Source organism: Malania oleifera, chromosome 9 (assembly GCF_029873635.1).
Source record: "Malania oleifera isolate guangnan ecotype guangnan chromosome 9, ASM2987363v1, whole genome shotgun sequence".
Taxonomy (NCBI): Eukaryota; Viridiplantae; Streptophyta; class Magnoliopsida; order Santalales; family Ximeniaceae; genus Malania; species Malania oleifera.
In genome coordinates, this window is record NC_080425.1 from 12,481,324 (window position 1) to 12,502,165 (window position 20,842).

At 33.8% G+C, this 20,842-nt stretch overlaps 1 protein-coding gene across 2 annotated transcripts in view; it reads right to left on the bottom strand.

Annotated features, from left to right (window-relative positions):
- Positions 1-8,708: 8,708 nt before the first annotated feature.
- The window catches only part of LOC131164658 (histone acetyltransferase GCN5), a 36,421-nt gene continuing 24,287 nt past the window's right edge, over positions 8,709-20,842 (bottom strand). Inside the window, exons 7-13 of one of the 2 annotated variants that reach the window (XM_058122009.1) lie at positions 18,469-18,568; positions 14,898-14,969; positions 13,748-13,799; positions 12,425-12,543; positions 10,879-10,972; positions 9,170-9,311; positions 8,709-9,100 (exon numbers count right to left, since the gene is read on the bottom strand). In XM_058122009.1, coding sequence (XP_057977992.1) covers positions 9,034-9,100; positions 9,170-9,311; positions 10,879-10,972; positions 12,425-12,543; positions 13,748-13,799; positions 14,898-14,969; positions 18,469-18,568 — 646 coding nt within the window. In that variant the 3' untranslated portion in view covers positions 8,709-9,033. Of the gene's footprint in view, positions 9,312-10,878; positions 10,973-12,424; positions 12,544-13,747; positions 13,800-14,897; positions 14,970-18,468; positions 18,569-20,842 lie in introns of both variants that reach the window. The other variant, XM_058122007.1, reaches the window with a different exon arrangement.

Below are 20,842 nucleotides of genomic sequence, written 5' to 3' on the forward strand. Positions count from 1 at the left end.
CCGCGTAAACTACTCGATTGTACAGCCATGCTTTCCTCCACTCCTAGCCATCTCAACCATCACCTGCTGAGTGACGCTGCATAGTACAACATCTGTATCTCCACCTCCCATACTGGAGGGTCCTGGCTTGTCACCTCCAGCATCTGTACCACTGCTACCAGGATCCATCCCTGAAAATACACAAAACACTATTTTAAAATCCTATACAGATCTACTTTACCCCATTCAACTAAAACCTCAAATTCACTATCAACTATTTCCCTTGTTCCTACCCCAAAAATCCAATCCTGCGACCCAAACACACGACTCGTCGACAGTTTGTAAGAACCCGAACCGTGATAATGGGTTTATATATATATATATATATATATATAAAGAGGGACATTTTGGTAAAAAAGTAGATTTGTCGACAAAGCCGGATGTCGTCGACGAAGCCTGTGTTCTTCTCATTGACAAAATTCAGAGACTCGTCGATGAGGAGAAGCTGAGGGGTCTTGGAAAAGCTGGCGATCTCAGATTCTTCGATGAGGCCACCGATTCGTCGATGAAGCCAGTGAAAGATTTGTCGACGAAGGCACCATTTCGTCGACGAATTCCCCCGGGTCAAGGGGGTATAAAAGGAAATTCTCTTTACTTCTTCATTAATAAATCTCAAATATCTCTCTCTCTCTCTCTCTCTCTTTAAACCTCTCCCTACTCTCTCTCTCTCTCTAGATTTCCTCACCGATCGTTGCTAGAATCGAGAAACGAAAGTTACCACAAGGATCATGGAAGGATTCTCTACAACTTCTATGGATCAAAATCTCGTTTCGGAGGTTTTTGAGTTTTGGCAAAAAATCGAGGTAAGGCTCGATTTTCATTTCTGATCTGGTAGTTTTGTAGGCAACGGTCTTGTAAACATATTCTATATTGTGATTTATAGGTTTTGGAACTCGGTTCGCTGTTTAGGAGCCTTGGAGTTCAGGATTTTTTATACGGGGTTAAGGTACGGGGAACTTTGTTTATATTGGTCCTTTTCGAAATCGAACTTGGTGGAACTGTGGTCCACGGTCCTGTGTGTGTTTTGGCTACTCATTTGGGGGGATCTAACAGGGAAAACTATGAGTTTTTTCATTATTGCAGTTTTGGGAAAAAGGGGGCGATGGGCTGAATCCCGGGTTTTGTTGAAAATCGAGTATATGTGTGATTTATACTGTAATATTGGGATGACCGTGCCTTGACTTTGTTTAAACTGTATTTTTTTGGAAAACCATGATTTAGATTACCAAATGAGTGCGGTTTTTTTGGTTATATGAGCATGCATGTGTGTGTGATTGCGGAATGGCTGATGGGAACGCAGTTCCAAAATGAGTCTAGGTACTGAGAGTGTCCGACTCTATATTCGAGGGCGTGTGTTTATCGCTTGCCACGTAGGTAAGAGTTCTGGCTCTATATCCGAGGGAGTGAGCCTTGTTCGACAGATCAGACCGAAGGGTGTGGATCCACCATTTAGCGCCGGTACGATGCCATGGGAGTCGAGGACTAGCCATGTGCCAGTGGCGCCGTGCTTCGCGGGTTGGCTCTAGGCCAATGCCGGATTGTCGCGAACCGGCTTCGGGCCGAAGGGTTTGACGACACCAGGTTACTGATCATGTGTGTGTATTATGACGGGGCTGCATATAAATGGCCGCCGTATATGTGCGTGTATGCATTGTGTAAATTAGTACTGGATTCCATTCAACTATATGTATGTTTTTCTCATGATAACACTCAAATGCCACACACCGATATTACCTATGTTCTTCCTTACTGAGAGGTGTCTCACCCCTATTGTACGTACATTTTTACAGGTCCTTCGAGTAACCGAAACTAGCGTTCTGGTGTAGGGAGCGTAGTGGCCGGTGTACTGCGTTAGCACTTGGGTAAGTGCTAGGACTGTAGTTTTGTTGGGTTGCCATTTTGATTTTATTTGGGCATCCAGTTTGTACGTTTGGATAGAGCTATGTTTGGCTCGTGTATAGACTCTGGTATGGTATTGCATATGTTGATATAGAATGACTTTTTTCACTGCGTATATGTTTATGATTGTATGTGTTTAGGGTGCTTGGGAACCCCACGGGGTCGGACCCTCATCTAGTGTACTGTATCTTTTGATGATTTGTTTGATACAGGGATAGGTTAGGTTACATTCTCACCTCCGGGTCCCATTTTGGGGTTCGGGGCGTGACATAGTTTACTATGATTTTCTTGAAATCGTCACCCCAGGAAAAACACAGAACCCATCATGATAATCATGTATTCAGACCACAAAAAAAATCCTCAAATTCTTTTCCCATTTTCTAGTATTGTACCCGCTGCATTCTAAAGTCTACAAAACCTAACAACCTATGCTCTGATACCAAACTGTAACGACCAGCTATTTATTCAACATTTTTTTTTCTGAATATAATAAATGTCATATGCCTAAATACTGATAATAACATCTCAGGCCCAAAGAGCGCTGAGGAAACTTTTTCTGTCATATATAACTAAGCAGCGGTACATAAAACTGGGAACTGCTAAATACAATACAATATACTAGAAAACTATACCGCTCTGCAATATATTTACAATACAAAATACCCAATGACGTCACTACAATCTGAAGACTATCCCAAAAATGTTGTTATCTGAGAAAACTGATAAACTGTACAAAATATATTTATCTATCATGTAATCTTTTAAAATATGACTGTGTATCTGAGTTTACTATCTGAAGGTACTGCTAATATAATAATATAAATTGCTGCTATGTGATATATCTTTATATAGGAACTTCTGCTATACCTTGGGATCTGTATATCATAATATATCCCCTTATAATAGGGTTGTGTGGTCCTTAGGCTGGACTTACTCTGGTCGGCCCTCCAGGTAAGTCAATCTTTATCATTCGCCAATCTGTGATGATCTATGCAGATCCTGGCCCACTGCAATCACTCCGGGCTATCTTAAACCTCTGTCATCGTCTAACCGGCTACCTCAACCCAGCATGCTGGGGAGACTACAAATCTCTCCTAACACGGTTAAACGGAATCCACATGCTATCTGAGTCTTGTGGTTGCACATGTCTGAAATTAGCAACGGTACTGTGCTCTGCTATAAATATATTTGTCTGTAATTTCCACAGGGATCTTATATCGTGTAATACTATATACATATATAAATATATAATCATCTTGTTACTTTTAACATGATTTCAAAAAAAACCATAATACTGTAATTCTGAACTGTATTATTTGAGATTTCTGACTGAAATATATATATATTATCTGTCTGTAACATCTGTGTTTTCTGTCTGTACTATCTATAATATCTGTATAAAATATATGTATATAATATATGTATACTCTGTATATAATATCTGTAATCTCTGAATAATCTGATGTAGCATCTTGATGCTATCACTGTATAATTTGTCTGAATAAACTGTCTGAGTGTTATGATTTAGAAATCATGTTTTTCTCTGGGAAATACTGTAATTCTCATTCATTGCTAATAATTTGAAATATCTGAATATCTGTAATATTGTAAAATCTATATATATTGTACTATAATAAACTCATGCCACACATTTGAATAAACACAATCTCATGCTCAATTTATGTAATTCTACTATAAAAATAATATTCATAATTCTCTGGAAAAATAATCTGATTTGCATGCTTGTAAATACACATTCATAATATTTGGTATACATATTAAAACTACTAGCATAGCATATTTCCCTTACCTTAAATATGAAAAGCCCCTATAAAATTTTGGCTCTATACCCGCAGGGTTCCTAACTCAACATCCTGAAAATAATATTTCCTAGAACAAAATATCAGTATTTCCTTACCTACAACATTTCTTATAACTACAAGGAAGGTATAATTTGAATAAAATACCTTACCCTGGATTTGGGATGAATTTCAAATTAACTTTCCCCACGATCTGCTCGGCAGACTTGTAGAGAACTTCGCTAGGAGCGTCGTGGTGGCCTCGGATCTTCAATCTAGCTAGAAATGGGGCCAAGATCAAAGAAAGAAGGGGAGGGAGTTGTAGGAGAGAGAGAGAGAGATAGAGAGAGAGACAGAGAGAGAGACAGAGAGAGAGAGAGAGAGAGAGAGAGAGAGAGAGAGAGAGAGAAGGGTTCTGCACTGAAATTTGATAAAAAAATCCGAGTTTCAGCTATTTATAGGTCTGGATTCATCGATGAGACACGTCACCTCATCGACGAGTCCTTCAATAATTTCGTCGACGAATTTCCTCCCTCGTCGACGAATTTTAGACTGTCCCAAAAACCCTTCTCGGTATCTTCTCATTGACGAGTCATGGCTTCGTCAACGAGGTCCACTATGCGCTCATCGAAGAATTCCCTGTGTTCGTCGACGAAGCCTTGTGTGAGAATCCCGGGTTGTTACATATAGTATCAGACCCTGTTGGACCATATAGCCGAGCACAGTACCGTAGCTACAGATATTCAGTTCAGAGTGCAACCACCTATTCAGATAATACGTGGTAGTAGGTCGATCGTGCCTAGACGTGGACAGGCTCCCCATCAGATGTGGGTTAAGGAGTGGCCGATCTAACTGAGGGAGTATAGTGGTTTACCCTGGTCGGCTAGCCAGGGTAGATCCCGCCTACGGGCCACACAACCCTGTCATGAGGGGTTAAATCATGACACACAATTATCCACAAGGAAGTTTTCAATTAGTATTATGTATATACAAATTTACAGAGACGAAAAATATACTTATATATATTAGAAGTATTTTGAGTAAAAACCTAAAGTACAGATATGTTAAGCAACAGGGAAAAGGTGATGGTTGATATTACTGGTATTGTATTTATAGATTCAGTGATACATGATTATATAGTAATAGATTTTCATAGTATTGTAATTCATTTGCCACACACTAGTAATAGCATATTTCGTCTTACTGAGCGTTGGCTTATCCCATTACTTTAACATTTTTCAGGTAATCCAAGTAGGCGAGCAGATTAGGTTCGCAGATATAGGGGTCTCAATTCAACCCTGATAATAGAGTGAGTATTTTGGGAGTATTTTGTATAGCCCTAGCCAGTTGAGGGTATTTTAGGAAACAGTCACATATGTATATTTTGGAAAACATTTTAGCACTCTGGTATTGTATATAATTACATATGGTTATGTTTATTTGATTTTTACTTCTCGCTGCTTAGGTTGATGGTTGTGTTTAATTTAGTTTGGTATCAGAGCTTTATAAATGTCACAGTATTTAAAAAAAAAAACCCAGTTAAATAGCAGGTCGTTACAATATATGCGTATTTACTTATACAGAGATATTTATATGCCAGAGTATGATTTGAAAGGAAAGTAAGTATTTTGAAATATAATTTGTATATGCATGCGTTCAGTTTTACATGATTTCATAGAAAAAAAAAAGGGTAGATAATGGATGTACATTTGGAACACAAAAACTCATGTTGTCATACACTGATAATAATTTATTCCTTCTTATTGAGAGATGTCTCACTCCAATAATTTCAATATTTCAGGAAATCTAGGAAGTGCTTAAGGGGCTTCGAGGGAGAGAGGAGACTTAGCTACTATAGTGCAGGGTATGTATTTGTGGACAGGGATTGTGGTTGTATATTTTGGGATGTATTATAGTTCAGAGGAGATAAGTATGTATTCATGGTGTTATTAGAACTCTGGTATTGTATATGGGGATTGTGTATTAATATGCTTCCGTTGTGGTGTTAGTTTGAACTATGGACAAGTATTCCCGGTATCCCAGTTGAGGGTCGGGTGATTTTTTTTTGTTATATGGTATCAGAGAATTATGCATGCCAAGTATAGGGAATAGCACTCCGGGCCTCACTGGGTCTAGGGTGTTATAGTGTCTACTGGGTGACGTAATCTAGCAACATGGCATGATTTTGTCCATCCACATTGTATTTTCTGAAGACGGTTGGATTGTTGTCACGTAAGCAATCCACATGCGTTTGGTATCGTTTTTTGGTAGAGTGTCATGTGTCAAGGTGACGTGGCAAGTAATGTCATCATGACATCACCCTGCCATGTGTTAACGTAAAAAAAACCAAGGTAGGGACACATGTTACCATTCAGATGGTGACATATGGCGCAATCACGCCCATATGTTATGAGTGACATTACCTAAAGATGTAGCACAATATGGGCTATCCATTGTGTGTTTTCTTTGGATAACTAGATCATTGCCACATCAACAGTCCTTGCCCTACCCCTAGGATCAATGTTGTCTTACCACGTGGCAAGTCAAGGCATTTTCTCACCTCCCCTCTCTTGAAACAGGTTAACCTAGTTTGACCCAGTTGAACTTGTCATATTGGTTGAACCGGTTTGACCTTGTTCAATTCGCTTGAACTAATCCCCTTTTTCTTTAATTAAAATAAATTTTTAATTTCATTTTTAAATAATTAAAAATCCAAAAAAAAATTGAGAAAAATTGCAGAAAAATCACAAAAACTTAGGAAAAAATAAAAAGAATTCTTTGACTCTTTTTGACTCAAGGGACTGAAAAATGGAAAAACAACACTACCAAAAAACAAATAAAATTGGAAGAAATTCCTTAAAAATATAAAAATAAAATACAGAAAAATCTTAAAATTTTCAAAAAATTTTAGGAATTTTTTTTTGTTGTTGAAAATTTGGGAATGTTTTGGAGATTATTGTTTCTTAAATTTAATGCATTTGCATGACAATTTTGCATGTTTAATTTCATATGTAGCATATTTTGTGTGTATATACATGTGTGTAACCCAATGATAAAACGAAGGATAAAGAGGTGTTTCAGGCCTTACTTATATCAATTCTTAAGGGAGTTTATTTAGCAAGACCCCATTCTTTGGAAGTTTTATTAGACATTTCTAAATTGCACTTGGTTTTGCATTCTCTTTTAAAATTGCAATGTTCAATTTGATTGCTCAAGAGTTAAGTAAGGATTATATCAATCAATTTGAACTAATTTATAGTTAATTAGGTACCGTTTGTGGAATAAATGTGTAGAGAGTGCTAATATCTTCCCCTCACATAATTGTACTCCCGAACCTAGTTCTGGTAAAATCAGACTGAAATTATTGGTCTCTTGACCTTAGGACTAGTAATCAGATGAACTAACTGCACATAGATAAATAACAGGTTAGTGGCGACTCCATCGAACCTTCATTAATACCATTCTCTTACCCCTTGCAATTCCAAACCCCTTTTTGGGACGTTGCAACAAAAGATGCACATGCAAGGAGGCTATGCCTACTCTTGGGAGACTGCAAGCCAGATTTATAACCACTAGTGTACTCAACCAAAGTTTGCATCAACAATTTGGTGTCATCTATGGGGAATGCAAGAAGAAAGCCATGGCATGGTTAGGACCTCATTGAGGAAAGAAAAGAAAACCCAAACATGAGGACAATTAAGGGCATATTTCCATGTTCACTGGCCTTGCCAACCATTCTCAGCAAGGAGAACCATCATCTCAGGCTTCCCCAACAACAGTAGTTCCAAGTCATGTGAGACCAAACGAAGGCATAATCGAGAACTTCTAGGTTCTGCTTAAGCACAACCCTATGAAAACCAAAGGAGAAGCAACTCGCAGTCCTTGGGATATCCACCCACCCCCATCCAAGAGATTTACGCCTTAAAGGCCCAAGAGAGCTTGATCGCACATAGCAACTGGGCATTGCTAAGGTCCACCAAGTAACCTAAGCCTGTACCAAGGACAATGGAGTGGGTTAGTGCAACCAAGGAGCCCTGGCAGATTTGAAGCACACTCTTGACGGATTAAAGAAGAGAATTGAGAAATCTCCTTTTCACAAGGGAGATAATGGAAGCATTGTTACCCACAAAATTTTGGATGGCAATCATGAAGTCTCTTGACAACACAAATCCGACGGACCATTTAGAGACATTCTCCGTCATTGTAGTTGAGTTTACAACCAAGGTTCATCAGCAGATTTTCAAGGATTTCGACACCCAATAGACATTTTGGATCATGTGAAGATAAATTTTGTATTTTTGAAAATTGGTTATACATTCATCTATTGTTTATTTTAATACCAAGTCCTTGCTTGCTAGTTTAAAAAACAAGACCTCTACTATTATACGTGCATGCGTGTAAAGATGAAAGACATCATTATTGAATTTTGCAATTCTTTCTATTGATGATGGATAATTTGAAGTGTACTTAAAAATATAAATTTAACCCTTAAAATTTAATAATAAAAATATATTGAATAAAACTCAACATAATCTTATGCTCTATTTTGCAGGAATCAACACATTCAAATTTACGCTTGAAATTTCAAACACACAAAATTGTCCCTAGGTTCCAATATACCCACCAACAATCATCTTTAGTTTTGAATTTTTGTTTTTTCAAAGAGAAGAATACAATTTTTCATCTTGCCTAAAACTAGGATTCTAAATCAGTACCATGACGAAACTGATCTTATTTTTTTCAAGTGGTCAAATTGGAACGTAGTTTAATAATGATTTTGGTGCATGACATACTGATTCCATGACCCTTTTTTCATCACTAAATTTTGCGCACTCTCATAAGAAGTAATAATTCAACACCCCGAATTACTTCACATTTCAAGTTCATAGCTTGAGTTGTACAGGTTGGAAGCAAAGAAATGACAACCACGTTGAGGCTCAAACTACATATAGAACCAATGCGCAGCCATGGTTGAAACTCGAATAAGAAACCTGCTGTATTTTAACAAATAAAGCACAATCTAATAATCATTTTCTTTAATTACAATTCCTAAAATATAAAAGAAAAAGGCAAAAGAGAGGTAGAGAACATGAAAATCTGGACATGACTGGGAACAACAGGGAAATAAATATCATCTTGAGGCAGGCTAGTAGTACGTGCAGGTGGACATACGCTCAGCATAAGCTGGCTTCTATGAATCGCTCTTATAAATTCCATGTGAATTTCAAATAATAGACTGATTTACAGATAAATCCTACGTGACTTTAGATAATATCCTCTTAAAAAAGGCATTCATTCACTGCTGAATTTTGGTACCAGACTGAAGGCCTGATTGAACCTTGCTTGAGAAATGAGCTTCAAGCCTGCAATAACCTACCAGAGTTAAAAGAGAGAGAAAGAGAGATTGCAAGGGAATGGGCGCATGGACATGCCTGGTCGCACACTTGTAATAAATGGTTTCGGGAGAGTTGTAAGTGCGTGCGTTGGCAAACATCCTCTTCACATCCGCAACGAACATCTCAAATGTCACATAATACAACTCCGACTCTACCCTCTTTGTCATTGTTTTCAAATCTGCAGTGAAAACAATATAACACCAATTAACAAAATATGTAACTTGGGTCAAGTGGTAAGAGCGACTTGTGACTTTGGTAACCCTAAGGTCACGAGTTTGATTTCTCACTGAAAGTTTACCCCGGTGAATTATCAGGGATGTGTCAATGAACGGATAGCTTTCAACCCCCCCCCCCCCCTTCTCCCTGATTTAGTACCGCACCATAATGTCCAAAATGGCGCGGTGGTGGCTGAAGCCCTTGGGTTATTTGAAAAAAAAAAAAACTTGGGGGCAGAAAATTATGGCTTTATATCTTAAAGTCATCTTACATCTTCTATTGCTTAAAATAATAAGTTGTTCTCAACATGCATTTTTTGGATCATTTTCCCCAAAAAAGGAAAAAAAACTTTCATCATTCAAATCTTGAACACTCAAAATAAAATATTCAAAGGTGGTGCCAGTAATTTTTAAATATATATATTAAAAAATATGTAACCACTTAAAACTACTCACTTACAATTTTTTTGGATTAAAAAAAATATATACCGAGGAAGAAGAAAAGAGTTACAGTTTAAAGGGACAAGACACTAAAAAAATGCAGCTAAAGAAAGAGAGAGGCAAAAGTGAAGGGAAAAAACTAAAAGAACCTAAATTTAAAAAACCCCTCTTAATCCCCTGCCTACATAATTCAAAGATGAAAGAACACAGCAAATTAACTAGATACAACTTCATTTCCTCCAAGACCAAACATCCATAACCCCTCTTATCAAAAAGATATTGGGCTGCTATATCCTTTTCATCAGTTTCCTCCACAGAAATAGGCAAAAGTCCCATCCATGCACTGCTGTTATTCTCCCAGGCCATCTTCCCCCATAAAAGAGGAATCCCCTCCCAACATTTCCAACTTAACAAGTCATACTTTGTGAAAGTTCCAAAATTTTTTAAAATTTTGGGGGCAATTAATGTGTCATACTTGTACACACATGGTGAGTGCTGAATTGCCATTATACAATAAGATAATGGTTGACTAAAACATGATGTCAGTGAAATTCTCTTATACAAAAAGAATAATGGGCAAAAATATGATTTTATTATATAGTCGTAGCAGTATTTTGACCCAAAAATAAAGATTTTGTGAATAATGACCTGAAGCAAAAAGGATGATGGAAGGAATAATAAACAAAAGTAAAAATAAATGTTAAATCGTTTCTAGCATCAAAACCAAAATTATGAAATAATTCAATTGATTAACTGCTTTACCCCCCCCCCCCCCCCCCCCCCCCCCCGCCATAGTTTTCCACATAATCTTGATTATCCTTTCTTGGTATTGTCTGGAAGAATATACCTGAAACTTACAATCTCCCAAGAATTACCTCACGCTAGGTGCTAAGATGTTAAAACATCTTTGTAACTACAACTGAATTGCCCATAGCAACATCAGTGTTACTTGGGCAGTTATATATATCCAGTGTGGGTAACTTCACAAAGGAACTGCAAGGCATAAAACTAGATGCTGCCCGCAAATCTATCACTATTTACAATTAAATTAACAAGTCTGAGAGAAAAAGAATGATTTGAAGTTTTTACCCATGGGATCTTTGATAATGTCATAATAATCTGGCACATCACGTTTATCAACAGGTTCCTTGAATGGCCAAGCATCAGGATGGTCATGCATTGACTGCTTAAACCAAAATTTGTTGTTAGATGTATTTTCAGTAAGGAAATATAAAAAGCAACACAGGGAGAGAGGGAGGGAAGGGGGGAGTCGGGGAGAGATAGGGTAGGAGAAGGAAAGCAAGACTAAGCAAAACTAGAGTCAAACAAAAGCAACAGGCAACCAAGGGAATGTTTGATACCATTTTTGTTTTCTATTTTCTGTTTCCATTGTCGTACACCAAAGGACCAGGTGACAATATGTACGATTAATAGTTCCCTTTTTATGTTATCAGTTTTTCAGCATCGCTGCAAAAACCGAAAACAAGATTCTACTCTGGAAACATGTGTCATTGTACTTCAATATCCACAATCAACTTTGTCTTTTAAACCATTATACACACATTTTTAATATAATATTAAAATAAATGAACATGTGAATTTACAATATAACTAAAATAAAATATTCTTAAAATTTCTAAAAATTTGAATAAATAATTAAAGTCATTCAAAATATTTTTACCATTTTTAAATTGTCAAATAGAACAAGGCTGTTGTTGGAATGAAAAAGTGAGTTTAAACTACAATAATTATATAAATTAATTTTAATTTTATATAATATTTTTCTAATTTTTACTCTTGTTCATTTCATTATTTAAATCATATTTTTTTTAATTGTTATTTGATTAAAGGGAAAAATGAGTATGAGTTCAATTAGGTTTTTAATTTGTTTTAGTCATAGAAATATTAACCATAAATTTTGTCAGTTTCAAATTTTTAGTTTTGTTTCTGGTTTCAGTTTTCATTTCTGAATGATCCAAATCTATCCACTTGATTTCTAAAATTTAAGGAATAGTATCCTCTTATGCTCCCCATTTGAAAGAGCCCATGGCCCTTTGGGCCTCCACAACATGATATCTATAACTTTTCCCGAAGTTCAATATCCACATTAAGGGTATATCAATTGCTTTGAAAGTGGTGAGGGCAATGGCCAAGCCAAAAAAAAAAATGAGGTCACTGGTGTCCACCCTCATGATAACAGGCAGTTCATATTAATAATGTGATGAAAACAAAATGAATACACTGATCTCTCTACCATCAGCCCTTGATTTTTTATTTTTTATTTTTTTAAATTGAAACAGACAGAGACAGAAATATGATGGAATCAGCCTCATCGTCATGTAGTAGGCTTCTCCAGGTAAGCAACTGAAACAACAGAATTTAGCTGCTAGGAACATGCATTCAAGAGAATATGAGAACACCCTTCGACAAATAGAAATTAAATTATCATCTCTAGAAAAATTTCATCCAATCCTGCCATGACTGAGCTTTTTTAATCACTTGCATATACAGTCGAAGCATGATCATTACGCCATTTACCAGCAAGATTTCTAGGAGAATCTACTTTAGAAATTAACTGGACAAACACTTCTACAGAAAAATGAAAGCAAAAATGGGAATCTTAAAAAAAACTTGCCTTTAGAAGTGTGCGCATGAATGCAGTCAAGGATTTCTGATGAGAGGCACTATCCGTGGAAGCATTTACTGTTTTAAAACGTGAATGACCCCATTGATCGGGGGTCCATCCAGCATCCCCTATTATCAAATTCACCACCAAAGTTAGATTGCTGATCTGGAGTAAGACAAACAGACCAGATTGTGCATAAACAACAGACCACATTAATAAAAATATTACATGCATTAACGATCTTGAGCAAATTATTAAGGATCTGTATGGTATCATTTTTGTTTCTGTACAATGACAAAACAAATAATGAACACGCGCTTGTTTGAGTTGCTAGTTTTATATTTCTATCTAAGGTTTTCAGCTGTTTGCAAAAAAGCTAAAAACTAGAATTTTATGGTTTTTTTTCAATTGTTTTGGCAAACTGTTGCCAAAATATTTTAGTGTCCATAATGAATTTTTTTTGGATTATTCATTTTATCCACACTTTTTAATTAAAATAAAATGATCATATGAATTTAAAATATAAAAAATAATAAATGCCCATAAAATTTCAATAAAATAAAATAATCATTTACAAAATATTTTTACTATATTTCAATTGCCATGTACAATAATATTGATTTTGTAAAGTGAATTTGAAATATAATAATTAAGTAAACTAATTATGATTATTTTTATTTTTATTATAGTATTTTAAATTTATATTACTTAGTAATTTTATTATTTTAACCATATTTTGTAGTTGTTAATTGATTCAATAACAAAAATGAGCATTTGTTTAATCAAATTTTTAATTTGTTTCAGTTCTAGAAATATTAACCAAGTAGGTTGATAGTTTTTAGTTTAATTTCTATTTTTGGTTTTTAGTTTTTATTTTTGGTTTTCATTTTCATAATTTTTGACAGTGATATCAAATGACTCCTAAGACTTTAAAAAATGATCTCACATAAAAAACTTTAAAATAGCACTTTTTACTCCAACTAAAAAATAATAAAGGATTTGACTACCTGTAATGGGGTTAAAAAAATTATATTCTGTTTAAACATTGCTCAACATGGACAACCTTAGCTACTAGAATATCTTAATATCTGATAAATAAATCCATTAAGTTCCCAAGGTAGAGAATGTTGATGAAGGATGAGCAGTAGAAGTCATTTTGCCAAAAAGTAAGAAAATATTTATTTTAATGAAGTATACAGTCCACATGATTAGAACATATGAAAACAAATAATAATAATAATAATAATAATAAATAATTTTATGGTTTAAAAAAATTTCAAGAAATCTATAAGCTCAAAATAAAATACCAAACAAGCAAAACAGAGAACTTACTCAAACCAGGAATATCCTCAACTTTGATCTTTTTTGGAATACCAGCTTCGTTCTAAATCCAGCGATAAAACAGATAAAATGATACCATAAGAAATTCATGAAAATGTCTGCTTTTCTGGGCACATGCAAAAAATGAAAATTAAACTGAAATATGAATAGAACATAAAGGTACTCCATGATTTTATGTTATGAAAACACTAATGTTGACTGTCTAAAACACTCAAAACTCAAAAGCTTTGAGAATGATTGCAATGAGTCTGCATACAGTATGAACTTTTCTGTCAACGTTCTAACATATTAAAAAAAAAAAAAAAAAAAACCATCGCTCTACCCAGCGAAAAGAAATCCTTCTCAAAAATAAAAAAAGGATTGTATGAACCAAAAATAAATCTGGCGAAAAGAAATTCATCATCAGTCAAAGTTGCTTTTGTTAAGCAGTACGCTGGGATATCAGCTCCGAACTCTTCAACTATTGAACCTGTTTACTGTGAAGAAATGTTGAACTCAGAGTAATAAATTAAATTAAAAATCCCAAAAATTTTCCTATTTCTAGGTGGATGTGACTCCTGAAAAAAATAAAAATAAGATTTGGGCATGGAGTTTCCTTTCAGTTCAACATCTTAGTATGCTTCTTTTGGAACATGCTACATTGGCTTCAAGTGAAATAAAAAAGCTAGAAAATGTTTTGCAAATTTGAGCTCTATTTTGGATAGAAAATTTGAGTAAGACCCTGTCTGGAATCACTTTAAAATATATATATATATATATATATATATATATATATATATATATTTCAGAAACAACTTAAAATAAGTACTTGAACAAAAATCTTAAATAAATTTAAGAATTCTTCCATCTACCAAATGGGTTAAATGAGCATTTAGATGAAAGATGGCTGCTAACAGCAAATCCTGTTGTAAAATGAAAAATAAAGGTATATGTAAATCCAGTACATTGTCAGAAAACAGAACTAGAATTTTACTCATAAAACCTATATATATATAGGTATGTATGTATCATAGCAGTCAAAGACAAACTCCCTTATTTCCACTCAATGAAAAAGAAGAAAATAATCCAAAAGGAAAACATATTAAATGCATACAAAATAAAATCATTAAAAGGGCCATGCAGCTTCTAGACAGTAATATACCTTCTCAAAATCAGTAATTCCACGGTAAACAATGTGGCATTTTGAGAGCTCTCTGATCTTTTCATCAATTGCCTATCATAACCAAAACAACAAAAACGCCCACTGCAGATTATAATCAAAAGTTTTCAAAGATTAAATCAAGAAATAAGAGGACTTTAAAAATGAAGAAAGAAGACTCATCCTAAAAATGGGGTGAAAAAATATTAGCTAGTAGCGAATAATAAGGGATCGTATGGACCCACTATTGCGGAAGTACTTTTCAGAAAAAAGTGCTGACAAGTGCTGAAAGGTATTGGTGTTTAGTTGTGTTTAAAATAAGTGGTATTTGGACACTTATTTAAATTAAAAATATTAATATTTTTTAATTAATAATTTCATTAATAATTATTTTAATTATTTATAATTAAAATTTAAATATTTTCTATTAAAAAATAAAATAAGATTATTATTTTTAATTAATAATAATCTTGTTAGTAATGTATATTTATAACATATTACTATCATAATTAAATTTTAATAAAAATAATATTATTAATTAAAATTAAAATTTTAATTTATAAATGTTAACTGAAATTAATAAATAATTCTTGTTCAATCCAGAATTGAATTATAATAATTACTATGTATTTTTAAATATATTTTAAATAAAAATATTAATATTTTTATAATTAAATGATAATTCTATTGTTTTTATGATTAGAATTAAATATTTTCTATTAACTAAAATAATATAATATTATTTATTAATTAACAATAATATTGTTATTAATTTATATTTATAACATATGATTATCACATTTATTTATGCTGAAAATAGTATTAACAACTAAATTAAAAATTTTAATTTATTTAATATTAATTTAAATTTATAGATGGTTTTTTATTCATTCCAGAATTTAATTATAATTTATCAATAATTAATAGGTTATAATGCATAAAATAATGTCTGATTAATTTTTAATTAACAAATTAAATAATTATTATTTTAACTATTATTTTTAATCAATATTTAAGTGTTTTTATTAAGTAAAAAACTAAAATATTATTTTTTGATTAATAATCATCTTGTTCTTAATATATATTTATAACATATGATTATCATTTAATTTATGTTAAAATAATATTATTAATGAAATTAGTATTTTTAATTTTTAATATTAATTTAAATTAGTAGATGGTTTTTCTTATTCATTCCAAAATGTCATTATATTTCATTAATAATTAATATATTATAATGCATAGTAAAATAATATATGATTATCTTCTAATATAACTTTTAATAGTCACTAAATTTTCTTATATTTACAAAATTGATCCCGCCTACCAACACTATCACTTAGCCAAAAGCTATCATAGATTGCTTCTGAAAATTTACTTGAATAGTTCTCAAACAAAGTGGTTCTGGAAAAAACACTTACTACAATAAGTGTTTGTTGTAGTGCAAGTAAAACGCCACTTTTTTGTAAAAGTGTTTATTTTAAGTGATAAGTGCTATAAGCACTTTTTTTTAAGTGCTAAAGGGCAGCATACGAAAGAATTTAGCATTCGTTTGCTAGCACTGTGGCAATTAGGATTAAGGAGGGCATAGATTTGCTAACCTACTATGTTTAGCAGTGGTCTTCCTCAATGTAAGACTGGAAAATTCAGAGGGGCTTGCCTTGGCAAATATTAATTTACCATCCACCTCCTTGGTTTTCTGTAGATACTAAGTAATGACATATCATCAAATAAGGCTTAACTGCTCCCCACCCACCCCCCTGGGGGAAGTGCGTCATATCTAACGAAGTGGAGTGGGAAAAAACTGGTTCAGGCTGTAATTAACTTATAGGAGCTTCTTGGTCTGCAGTGCAAACAGAGCTATTGAAATGTACAACAACTGTCTGAGGAATAACATTGCGAACCTGTTGAGATGTCTTAAATGACCAAAATGGCCACTTCTGTAAACCTATCTAAATATCTGTGTAGGCAAATTTGTAATATTTGCAAAACATACTCCCAATCCCCTCCAGACCCCCAAAAAGAAGAACAGGAAAAACCGACAACTTGGAATATATTGCAGGATGTTGGCTCCTAAAAACCTGTGATGTAGACTCACAGTTCTGAAGCCTGATTCTCTGGCACTTTGAAAGCTCTAATGCTAATCATTAACATTGTTATAGAATAGAAGTTGGTGGATGCTTTAACATCCCCTATTAAATGGGAGGCCACCACTAATCCTATCCCAACTATTTGAGATTGGTTACATGAATCCATTTTCTCTATTCAATTTCATTTAAAGCTATCACCTTTTTTTCTTGTGCTCCAAGCAATGTTCTTTTTAGTGTTCTTGTCCTGAGTGTGCCCTGCAACTTAATCAACTTGGTCTTCATTATCCATGCATCTATAAATCTCTAACCCTTTCCCTCATTTAATCATCAGTTGGTGCTACATGTAAATCTCCTGTGTGCGCACGTCTATTTTATTTTGCCAACTTAATCTCTCATATATATAGTTAATCCTTATTCTGTTTTTTCTTGTATTGCTACTCATCCAACATCTTCATTTCAATTACATTCATTCTTCAAATATTCTATTCTTCAACAATACCTCTAATTTCTACTCTCAGCTGGATTATTTCATTCTACATTTGAATCTCTAGTATGTATTTCATTAGATAAGTTAGACAAACAATTTTTTCACATTTCTAGAATCCCATCTTCTACAATAATTCTCTTCTTCCCACCAATGCATTTACTATATTACTTAGGAATCAAATATTCTTTGCACTTCTGTAATTTTGTACAAGTCTGTATATTCAGCCTTTCCCACTCCTTCTCACCTAACATGCTATATAAATTACATTATGCCATAAATTTAGCCTCATTAACTGCTTACTTTCTTCTTTGCCAACATATATTTCTAAAGCCACCCTACTTCTTGGATAGCAAGATAAACAAGTTGAAATTTGAGGAAATGAGTGATATTTAACTCCTCGGCTAACACTAACAAACCCCAGTAAGAATAGCAATGGTTTCTATCAATGGTCATCTATCTGTTTTTTTTTCAACCAATGATCCTCTATCAAGTTTCAAGAAATCCAAAATCAAAAGATTATTAGGACATATTGACCAAATTTACATTCACTCTTTATCTCTTCCAAAAATTAAAGCTTCTTCATTTAAAACTCCCCTATGTGGACCATTAGCTTTCATATAAATGAGTTCATTGCTGCGAACACCACAAGGACATCAAAGGAAAAAATTCGTGACTTTCAACTGAGAATTCATACCATCAAATCAAAACAATAAATGTGCTATTGTCTATGAAGCCCAATTTTTGATGATTTACGGAGTATTTACTATGCTATAAATATTTTTTTTATAGCAAACTATGTTACAAACATAATATTCCTGCTATTTCAAGCATAATGCGCATGTCTTATGCTGCAAAAAACCACCACACCTAAAATTAAACACTTTGACCCTATATAATATGATGCTGTGTAAATTCTTCGAATTGATTTCATATATTAATTCAGTCTAAGATCACTGTATTACAACTATGACAATAATAAAGAAATGTTTTATTTTACCTGTCTTTGACGGCGAATCATAGTTGACAAATCAGTGTATGGAAGCTTTGGATCAATTTTGCATTCCATAAGAATTCCTCCATCATAGTCTTTAATGTACCTGAAATATTTCCAAATTTTCAGTAATAATCTATAACCAAACTAGATGAGAACTTCTAAGCAAATGGCGCATACACAAAAAACAACATGCAAACAGATGAAGGTCATTCATTGCCTATTGTGATTCCCTTGCCTCACAAAAGGACCGAGATGAGCCACAAAAGTACAACAACAACAAGAAGAAGCCTTAAGCCCCACAAGGTGGGGTTGGCTACATAAATCCTTTTCTGCCAACTCACCCAATCAAGAGTGTTTTCCTCTATTAGATCAAGGGTTATTAAAGTCCTTTTTCACTACCTCATTCCAAGTTATTTTGAGCCTAACCCTACCCCTTTTCATACCAGAAACAATAACTAACTCACTCCTCCTCACAAGTGCTCTACTAGGCCTACGTTTCAAATGCTCAAACCATCTAAGCCGTCCCTTCCTTATCTTGTTTTCAACGGGTGCTATGCCTAAATTATTGCAAATATGCTCATTTTTTATTTTATCTTTTAATGTTATACCACTTATCCACCTTAACATGCAACTTTTACTTTTTGTACATTATGTGTTTAATTTCTACACAAGTATTTGGAAACAGAAAATTCCATCTAGAGTAGCTTTTTTCGTTTGGACTGCTGCTTTAGGGAAATGCTTAACGATTGACAACTTACGAAAAAGAAAGGTTTGGATATTGGATTGGTGCCACATGTGCAAGTGTAATAATGAGACGGTTGATCATCTTTTTATTCATTGTCCGGTTGCAATGGACTTGTGGGTTATGGTGTTGGGTTTGTTTGGAGTGAGCTAGGTAATGCCGCAATCTATAGTGGGACTTCTAGCATGTTGGCAAGGCAGATTTGGTCGTTATTGAAATTGATTTATTTGGTTGATAGTTCCTCATTGTTTATTGTGGTGTCTTTGGGGGGAGAGAAATAGTAGGTGTTTTGAAGATAAGGAAAGATCCATTTCAGACCTGAAGCTATTTTTCTTTACAACTTTGATGGATTGGTTGGCTGCTTTGCGAAACCAATCATTTTCTTCTGTTTCTGATTTGTTTACTCCATGTACACTCCTTGTGTATTTGGTGTTCATTTTTTATATCAATAAACTTATTACTTATCAAAAAAAAATTCTATACATGTTTTGTCATACTTTTATTTTTATGCTAGTTTGTGTTTAATTTTCTTATTTATTAGAGTTTTGATTTATTTGTTTATTTTTTGTTTAGGAATAAATAAATTAAAGGAGTCATGGGAATTAAGGAAGAAACTTTCTTTTTCAAATTCAAATTCTCGAATTTCCTAAAACACCCTTCAGTATTTGAAGTATAACTTTTACTAGAGAACTCCAAAAAGGGCGAACTGGGTATCTACGGAAAGCTAAGAAAAAACCCTACAACTTTCGTGTGGAAGATTTCCCAAGATAGGAAGATCTCAACAGAGAAAATAGCACATCAAGGCGGCAGCAGAAGAAGAGCCGATTTTGGAGAATTTTGTTTTGGGGGAGATAAGAGGACGACCAAAGCCTTGAGGAAGGCAATTTTTTCACCATAATAGAGGAATTCGAAGCTTGGAAAAAGATGAAAAAGATGGACGCCGAATTGGAGTTGTTGACGATTGATATTCTCGATCTACATAGAACTTCCTTCTTAACTATTTGATCTTCTCTTTGTACAATTTTCATCACAAATTCTAAAATTATTATGGTTTGTTTTGATTCTATTATAAGCTAATTTCTATTGCTAAGGCTACGATGTAGCCTCTCCATGACAATTCCGAATCTTATTTCTATGTGATCATAATTTTATCATTCCTTCTGAGTATACATCATTGACTTTAATGCTTTCAATTATCTTGCCAATAGTTGAATGATTTGTTGTGCGGGTTAATTTGAGAGATGATGCATATAGTTTAGTTTCGTATGATGTATGCCATGAATTGAACGAAAGACAAGAATGTGCCAAGATGATTTGTGCGGCTTTTATGTGAAATATTATTAATTTTAATGCACTCAAATGCATTTAAATTCGCATAGACATATCGCGGGTTATCGTATGTTGAGTAATTCTAATTCTACTCGAGAGAGGGACTTAGATAAGTTAGAATATTTTGCCGTCAAATAGGATGATAATTGATTGATTGCATGATTAGGTTTTGGGATTGGGTTGGTTAGGTGAGTCGAATGCCTTAGTGTTTTCTTCTTGGGTGAAATCTTCTTCTTTTTAAGTATTTGGTCAATCATTCATTTTTTGATTTAATTTTATTTGTTTTATTTTTATTTTTATTTTTCA